We start from the raw sequence: 9,655 nt of genomic DNA on the forward strand, positions 1-9,655 counted from the left end.
CTCCTCCTCCTCCTCCTCCTTCTCCTCCTCCTCTTCTTCCTTTTCCTCCTCTTCCTCCTTCCTCCTCCTCTTCTTTTTCTTCTTCCTTTTCCTCCTCTTCCTCCTCCTCCTCCTCCTTTTCTTCCTCTTCCTCCTCCTCTTCCTCTTTTCCTCCTCTTCCTCCTTCCTCCTCTTCTTCTTTTTCTTCTTCTTCTTCTTCCTTTCCCCTCTTCTTCCTTTTCCTCCTCCTCTTACTCCTCCTCCTCTTTTTCCTCCTCATCTTCTTCCTCCTCCTCTTACTTTCTTTCTTCATCCCTCTTCTTCCTTCCTCCTTTCTTTCTTCCTTTGTTCTTCTTCCTCCTCCTGCTTCTCCTCCTCCTCCACCTACCCTTTTTTCTCTTACCTTTTAAATTTGATGATAACTTGTGAGTTCTGTGCTTTCTTCTCTTAAGAAAGTACATAGACACCACAGTGTACAAAACCTCTCATCCACACCATCCAGAAACATATGCGTGTAGCTTTTCTGGCTTATTCTCTCTCTCTCTCTCTCTCTCTTTCTCTCTCTCTCTCTCTCTCTCTCTCTCTCTGTTTTGTTTTTTCGAGACAGGGTTTCTCTGTGTAGCCCTGGCTATCCTGGAACTCACTTTGTAGACCAGGCTGGTCTCAGAAATCCGCCTGCCTCTGCCTCCCGAGTGCTGGGGTTAAAGGCGTGCGCCACCACTGCCTGGCCTATTTTTTCTCTTTTTACTGCTTTGTGTGTGTTCTTCCTGGGTTCTTCTCCTAACCTTCTCCTAACAATACCTTCTCTGGCTCAGCTCAGCTTCTCCTGTCTTAATTGTTACCAGCTGTCTTCTCCTGTCACTCTGCTGTCTGACCTACTCATCTTTCTCCTTAGATCTTCCTCTTTACTACCCCTGAATCCTACCCCTCTCTAATCTCAGCCTCCGCTGGCTTTTTATATTCTCTCCTGTTTCCACAATTTCAAGAGGTGACCAACACTGAAGGGCATAGGGTCCTTTAAAGGGCAAGGCACACAAAATAATGCTACATGCACTGAAATGGGAAACAAAATAATTTTATACATTACCTTTGCTTTTACTTATTACTATAAATTGGGCCAGGTTTTTGTTCCATGAAGTACTACAAGCATTTCTTATATCCTAAGGTTGTTTTTCTGTAACATGATTTCATTATGTCTGTGTAATATTCTACTGCCTTAATGCATCATAGCATCGTTTATTGGTTTCCTAGTTTTGTATATATTCAGAGTTTTCCATTTTAAGTGATTTTGCAGTAATTATTGTAAATAAATTTTTGTGTATACTTCCTTGTTCTTAGACTAATTCTGAAAAGTCAAAATTCTGTATTTCACAGTGATATAGCTGCTTATTTTTGTGGTGTTGGGGATTGATCTCTTGGACCTTGCGCACTACTAAGTGGGCTTTGAAACGTTGAGCTGGAGCCCTGGTGTCAGGGTGGGTGTTTTAAAGTTTTAAAGCTTATGACATATCTGTTAACAATACGTGAGAGCCTATATTTTATAGTGCCTTTGCCAAACTAAGTTCTGTTATGAAATTTAAAGCCTTTTAAATTTTATTTTTAAAATATAATCAAAAGAAAAAAAGACTCCTTTGCAGTCATTAGTAATAATAAACAAGACTACCAGAAGTATATATTCCCAGTTAAGTGAGTAGAATCAGTGTCTATTCTGGTTTACTATTAAACTATTAATACTTTCCAGATCTATTTAACTATGTCATAATACCTATTTACATTTCACATCTTACATTAAAGTGAATTTTTTCTTGCAGTACAGCAAACCAGGGAAAAAGTGGAAAGTTATGACTCAGGAGTTTATTAACCAGCACACAGTGGAACACAAAGGAAAACAGATCTGTAAATACTTCCTGGAAGGGAGATGCATTAAGGTAAATGTTAACGTAAAGGAAATAATAGATCATTCTAACTTTCAAAGTAATCTTCAGAATTTAGTCCTTTGGGGCGTGGTTTTTTCCTTTCATTGCTCATAGTTGCAATAGTGCTAGGTTTTAAAAATGTACTTTGTGAGCTGGGCGTGGTGGCACACGCCTTTAATCCCAGCACTCGGGAGGCAGAGACAGGCGGATTTCTGAGTTCGAGGCCAGCCTGGTCTACAGAGTGAGTTAGTTCTAGGACAGCCAGAGCTACACAGAGAAACCCTGTCTCGAAAAAAAAATGTACCTTGTGTGAAATTACTATATATACAAACTCATTTAATTGTATTCTGAGATGGCAACAACTGGTAGAAAACAGATCTTACTTGACAGATATGTTAACATTTGTGACAGATAAAGTTGTGGCTTCTGACAGTGCAGCATATATCTTCATAGTCTAATTGGTGCATGGTAGTTTAATCTTTATAGCTGGCCTACTAATGAGTTGTTGCTAGACATGACATCAAGAGGTTAAATAAATTCCCATGCTACAGCCAAAAATGGTGGGGCACTGGCAGAATCCTGAGGCTACATACATGCTTGAGAAGAATGTCGGAGGGATTATTTGTATTGTTCGTAGCTCAGTATCTAAAATTAAAGATAATGACCAGAAGGAACACATGGAGTAAATATAACTAAATTCTTTCTGCTTTTTTTGTTTGTTTGTTTAAACAGGGAGATCATTGTAAATTTAATCATGATGCAGAATTGGAGAAGAAAAAGGAGGTCTGCAAATATTATTTACAGGGATATTGTACCAAAGGAGAAAACTGCATTTATATGCATAATATCCTTTATAGAAATTGTGTATTAACCAACATACTGATATTTTGTCATTGTTGTTTTTAAAAAAGTTGTAAGTACAATCTAGAAATCCTAGATTGGTTTTAAATTAAGAGTGACACACACATATAAACCCAGTCTTGACAGTCTCTGTGCTTAAGATGGGCAAAGTGCCCAGGAATACAGGAATACATTTCTTTATAACCCAAGAGAATGGAAAACCTTATTTTGATTAAAAAACCAGAAGCAATAAAGGAAAGGACTAAAAATTTGACTACATACAAGTTTAAATTATTATAACAAAAACCTACAAACTAAATAAAATTTTAAATACAGAAAAATTATTTATTTACATAACTTAGAAAGAAGAAATGCCATTGCTGTAAGAATTTCCTAAAGATTAAGAAGACTGGGAGCAGGAGAGAAAGATGATTCACAGAAAGAGAATTAACTAATTAAAAATAAAGTGGAAAGATATTTATGTTATTCATAGTAAGAGGAATATAATTAAAGCCATACCAAGATAATGGCCATCAGATTCTCAAAAGCCTCGTTTGCTAACTAGGCTGTGAGAAGAGAGACACACTTGACTTTTCTTGATGGGGAGGTCACAGTGGCACACCTTCATCTGTTGTGCTGTTTGTCCTCTAAAGGATCTCTATGATATTTAGATAGCTAGATATCTGGTAGTATACTTCATTTCTTTGTTAAAATATAATTGGTCTTAGCCAGGAAAATACAGATGCATTGATTTCAAATCTGATATCATTCTTTAAAATCCAGGTACTAAATTCTGTTTTTAAAAGTTTCTACTCTGTTCTTAGGGCTTCATATCATATATAAATAAATGATATTTTATTTCATTTAATTTCATTATATTTTATTACAGGCTGTTGCTGTCTGCTCTGGTTGTTTGTTCGTATGGTTTTTGTTTTTGAGGCAGAGTTTCACTGTATAACCCGCACTGGCCTTTTACTCACTGTATTGCCTAAGGCTGCCTTGAATTTCTTGACCTTATAGGATTATAGATGTATGCCACATGGCTTATAATTTTAATTATACTCAGCAAACCTCTACAGTAATGTTAAGTAATAGTGATTGGAGCAGAAACACTATTTGCCTTAACATTTTTTAAAAATAAAAGTAAGTGTATTTTACTAAGATTTTTATTAAATGTTCAAAAAGATTTTGAATTTATTAATTTTTGTTTTTGCATTAGGCAGAATGAATCAGATGGTTTTCCTCCCTTGAGTTTGTCATTCTGTTTTTGATTTGGGTGTTGCTGCTGTTATTGTCTTTTGTTTGTTTTTGTTTTTGTTTTTGTTTTTGTTTTTGTTTTGAGACACTGTGTTTCCCTAGAACTCCAGAAGATAGGGGCACCAATCCAGCCTTGAGTTCACAGAGACCCGCTGGTCTCTGCCTCCCAAAGGACTGGGACTAAAGACTTGTACCATCATGCCCAACCTATCAGACATCTTTAAAATCACACAGATATTTCCCAAATGCATGCCACACCAAAATAGTACATTTTTACTACATCTAGATTTTTTTTCTTTAGAAAACTTTCTCTAAAAGTTCAAGTAAAATTAGTCTGTGGCTTTAATTGTTGTGGGGTTTTTGTTTTGTTTTATTTTATTTACATTCCAAATGTTGTCCTCCTTCCTGATTCCCCCCTCCATGAGTTCTTCACCCCATGCCTCCCTCCCCTGCTCCCTCACCCACCCACCCACTCCCACCTCACCCTGCTAGCATCCCCTTTCCCTGGGGCATCAAATTTCTACAGGAGTAGCACATCTTTTCCCACTGAGGCCAGATAAGGCCTCTGTTACATACACAGCAGGTTGGTGGCTTAGTCTCTGGGAGCTCAGAGGGGTCAGGTTAGTTGATCCCGTTGTTCTTCCTATGGAGTTGCAATCCTCTTCAGCTGTGTTTTTTATTTTTAACATGATATATCCAAACCTCTTTATTTCTTCTGCAGATATAAAAATTCTTCCTATACAATATTTTGTTCTCTCTAATACTTAATTATTGGAAAAAATGGTACCTATCTATTAAAAGACAACAGTATTTTCTATAACTATTGTAATTGTTTTAAAATACATGTGTTTTAGTATAACTCTTAACCCACATTGGAAAAGCTTCTATTTGTAGTAGATGGTGGTTAATACAGGCACATGAGTCAAGGTGAGAGAGTGAGACTGGAAGACTAGGCCTAAGTTGGGCATACATGTCCCCTTCCCACCCAAGGCTCAGGAAATTCTGGAAGAGTGGGCGGAGCAGTATTAAGAGCCAAAGGCAAGAGATGACTATTAGGAAACAGTGTTTCCCAGACATAGCAGGACTGCTGCATGTATTAGCACAGGACAGTTGTGACAGCAAGTCCAAAATGTGCTAGCTCAAGCCATGGAGAGGAGAGGTGGACAGGAAGTACCACCCCTAGCTCAAGCTATGGGCAATTGATAACAGCTAGGAGAGGAAAAGTCAGTTTTATTTAAAAGTGTTTTTCTTAGTGGGTCAACTATGCTCCAGTAGAAGGTTACACCCCAAGAATATATTGCTGTTTCTGCTTATTTAGAGGAGGAGCACAAAGTTGGGTAGATAGAGAAGGGAGTGTATCTGAGGAGAGTTGAGGGGTGAATATTATCAAAACATTCTGAATGGAATGAGAAAAGTAAGTATGTGGTTGTAGAATAAGAGTTTAATTTTTTAATGTTTTACATTATTATAATTGTGACCTATAATAAGTTATTAGGTTTGATTACAAATTCTTCAGTACAGTAGATACTAGTAGAGTTGGATTGATTTAGCTTTTTTAAAATTGTGATCTTAAATGAGATATATTCTCAACAATTTTTAAGAAGGTATAACATAAATGTCGATTGTAAGTACAGTGTTGTATAGCGGATACCTGGAAGCTTACCATCTTTGTGACAGTTCCTTTTTTTTTTTTTTAATGGAACAGATTAGACCTTGGACCAGGGATGATGGCTCAGTAAAGTACTTGTGCAAGCATGAGGGAGCTGAGTTCAGAGCTCCAGCACTCATGCACAAGTTGGCTTCAGTGTCATGTGTGTGGAACCCTAGTGCTAGGGGTCAGACAGAGGTCACTGATGGCCAGTGTAGCTGAGTGAGGAGCCCCAGGCTCTATGATAAAGTCTGTCTCAAAGATTAAGGTTGAAAATGACAGAGGAACTCAGACTGCCACATGTACAGCCTGGTGGACACACAGATACACATACACACACACACACACACACACACACACACAATTAGCCTAGGTTTTACTTGATTTGTTCCTTAATATTTTTGTTTACGTGAATTTCCTTGCAAGTTCTATCATAGTGGAGCAAAGTGCTACCAAGGAGATAAGTGTAAGTTCTCCCATGATGATCTGACTAAAGAAACAAGGAAACTTTTGGACAAAGTGAGTAGTGCTTTTACACCATTGATTAGAAGTTTGTTAGAACTTTTCTCATATTTTACTTAAATCATATAAAGAGTATTTTACTAATTGGCTAGAAATTGAACTGTTGTAGGTTTTGTCCTATTGATATAGTTTATTATAAAATAGAATTGTTGGTCTAGGAATTTGATAATATTTTAATCTGATCAGAATCTATTTTATTCTGACACTAAAAAAAAAAAAAAATTTACTTTGACCAATACAACTGTTACAAGGGATCAGGTTTTAAAAAACAAAAAACAAAACCTGGGATTTTATCCAAAGATTGAAAATAAGGGCTCATGCATGTGTTCTTGGAGGGTCAAAAAAAGTGTGTCAGATCCCCTGCAGTAGCGTTACAGATGTGTGAGCTGCCATGTGGATGATGGGTCCTTTGGAAGAGTAGCAAGTGCCCTTAACTGCTGGCCATTGGTCCAGCCCTTAGTTCTCTAGTTTGCTTAGTTCATATAATAGCTTTTTTATTGCTTATATCTCTTCCTATAATACATCAGATTTCAATCATGTATGTACCCAATTATGCATAAGCATAAAAAAGATGGTAAAGCCGGGCGGTGGTGGCGCACGCCTTTAATCCCAGCACTTGGGAGGCAGAGGCAGGCGGATTTCTGAGTTCGAGGCTAGCCTGGTCTACAAAGTGAGTACCAGGACAGCCAGGGCTATACAGAGAAACCCTGTCTTGAAAAACCAAAAAAAAAAAAAAAAAAAAAAAAGATGGTAAACAGAATTCTCCCTAAAAGTTTATTTGGAAGACAGATTGCCTTGATTTGCATGTACCCAAAACCAGTTGATACAGGATCACCCCTTCTATTTTTCATATTAAACATTTAGAATACACTTGAATAAAAGCTATCTAAATTTCATTGTTACTAGGAGTGGAGAAATTTATATTATTGTTCAGAGATGAGAGTCTATGTGGCCAAGCAGATGGGAATCCTAGGGGTTTCTGAGGTTGTAAGTTTCTTATTTGAAGATGGGTGTGTACATGTAATGCATGCAGGTAAAGGATCTAGTCCAGGTGCTTTAGTACAGAGAGAGATGACAGACAGACAGACAGACAGACAGACAGACACAGACACAACACAAACAGAAGGGTTCTAGACTAAATTATATCCTATGTTTGATTGCTGTAAAACCATTCTGAAATTCGTCCTGTATATTGAAAAGAGTTACCTATTTCTGATTCATTTAAACTTTAGTGTTAATTCTCTTTTTAACGAAAGTATCATGCTGAGATCTTTAGTCTGAACTGTGAGGAGGGAAGCTCATTCTGAAGCACTACCCTTTACAATTGTTCAGGTGTTGAATGCGGATGAAGAACTTGTAAATGAAGACGAAAGAGAATTAGAAGAACTTAGGAAGCGAGGCATAACTCCTCTCCCCAAGCCACCCCCTGGAGTCGGCCTTCTCCCAACTCCATCAGAGCATTTTCCGTTTTCTGATCCTGAAGACGATTTTGAGACGGATCTTTCTGATGATATGAAGAAAATTCCATCTCTTTTTGAAATAGTTGTAAAACCTACTGTGGATTTAGCACATAAAATTGGGAAGAAGTAAGTTAAGCCATCAAAATGGCAGCATTTTCCCCTAAATCTCGGCATGGTTAGACATAGGCAGAGCAGCAGTTGCCTGCCTGACATGAGGTTGCTCCATCTCCTTTCTCTTTGTTCTTACCCTTCTTTCCTGTCCCAGTGATTTTTCTCTGCAGAATTTTTACACAACTTTAGATGCTCTGTCATATAGTAACTTGAGGGGCACTGTGGTGGTGGGGGGTGAATTTGACATTTCTTTCCCCTAGTTGTGAGCTTGTATTTTCAAATGGTTGATACTGTCTCCAGGACATTTGGTTCTTTCTGAGTATATTTCCTTAAGGTATTAGAGGAATACCTCTGCATCCAATTTAAATTTTCTAACCAGGCCATTCCAGCCCTGATTTAGTGCTTGTGTACCCAGGTCTTCTAATCCTGAATGCCCAGGAAGGAACACCACAGCTAGTGAGCCAGTAAGAGTATTTCAGTTAAAGTTAAGAAGAAAACCAGATATGGTAGTAAATGTGCTTGTAATGTCAGCACATGGAGGCTGCGAGGTGTGCTGCTTAGTTTTTGATCAACTTAATACAAGCTAGAGTCATCTGCGAACAGGAAACCTTAGAAAAGAGGTCTCCATCACATTGACCTGTAGGCAAAATTGGAGGACCATTTTCTTGATTAATGATTGATGTGGAAGAACCCATTGCACTGAGCAGGTGGACCTGGGCTGTATAAGAAAGCAGGCAGAGGAAGCTATGGGGCAAACCAGTAGTAGGCAGTATTCACCCTAACCCTAACCCTAAGTATGCCCCTAACCAATATTCCTCTGTGGTCTCTGTTTCAGGTCCTGCCTTGAGTTTCTGCCCCAGCTCTCTTTCCTTCATGATGGAATAAGCTATAAGATACAGTAAACCTTTTCCTCCCCAGGTTGCTTTTGGTTGCAGTGTTTATCACAGCAATAAAAAGCAAACTAGCCGGGCAGTGGTGGCGCACGCCTTTAATCTCAGCACTTGGGTTCGGAGGCAGAGGCAGGCAGATTTCTGAGTTCGAGGCCAGCCTGGTCTACAGAGTAAGTTCCAGGACAGACAGGGTGATACAGAGAAACCCTGTCTCAAAAAACACAAAAACAAACAAACAAAAAAGCAAACTAGGACAGAACTAGGATAGGAGGCTGAAATGGGAGGGTTGTGAGTTTAAGGCCACTCTGGGCTATATAATGAGACTGTTGCAAAATTTAAGAGCACAGGAATACCCACCATTTTGCTAATATTATATATCATATTCTAATTAGTGAACTAAGAGAAAGGTGTAATACTTCATTACAGATATAGTGGGAGACTCATCACTGGGCAGTTTCAATAAAACCAAAAATGAATTGACAAAATTAGTAGATATGATAAATAAGTCAGAATAAAGGAAGTCTTATGTATGCCACAGCAATATTGGAAATCATGATCAGAGTTGTAATTTAGATAGCAGGATTTAATGTAGTTGTAGAGTAGTCAATGTAAACCCAGAAAAAGAGGGACTCCTAGTGCTGGGATTCCAGGTGACTTTTATTGATCTCCATAACAGCCAGTAGTGAGCAGCAATTAAGAAACCCTGTCTGAAATGAAAGCAGGAGATACATGTGTTTCTACCTGCCAATGACATGGAATAATTAATTTCTTAAATACACAGGTTTCTAAATGGACATAAAATACCATACATAGATAGTATACTGGCTAATTTTGTGTTAACTTGACACAGGCTGGAGTTATCACAGAGAAAGGAGCTTCAGTTGGGGAAATGCCTCCACGAGATCCAGCTATAAGGCATTTTCTCAATTAGTGATCAAGGGGGGAGGAGGTCCCCTTGTGGGTGGTGCCATCTCTGGGATGGTAGTCGTGGTTCTATAAGAGAGCAGGCTGAGCAAGCCAGGGGAAATAAGC

General features: G+C 38.4%; 1 protein-coding gene across 2 annotated transcripts in view; it reads left to right on the forward strand.

Annotated features, from left to right (window-relative positions):
- The window catches only part of Zc3h6 (zinc finger CCCH-type containing 6), a 53,082-nt gene that overhangs the window by 37,129 nt on the left and 6,298 nt on the right, over positions 1–9,655 (forward strand). For both annotated transcript variants that reach the window (XM_021193064.2, XM_029536625.1), the window contains exons 6-9: positions 1,791–1,907; positions 2,628–2,739; positions 6,050–6,159; positions 7,495–7,748. In XM_021193064.2, the coding sequence (XP_021048723.1) occupies positions 1,791–1,907; positions 2,628–2,739; positions 6,050–6,159; positions 7,495–7,748 (593 nt within the window). The remainder of the gene's footprint in view (positions 1–1,790; positions 1,908–2,627; positions 2,740–6,049; positions 6,160–7,494; positions 7,749–9,655) is intronic.

This window comes from Mus pahari, chromosome 3 (genome assembly GCF_900095145.1).
Source record: "Mus pahari chromosome 3, PAHARI_EIJ_v1.1, whole genome shotgun sequence".
In the NCBI taxonomy this organism is placed as follows: Eukaryota; Metazoa; Chordata; class Mammalia; order Rodentia; family Muridae; genus Mus; species Mus pahari.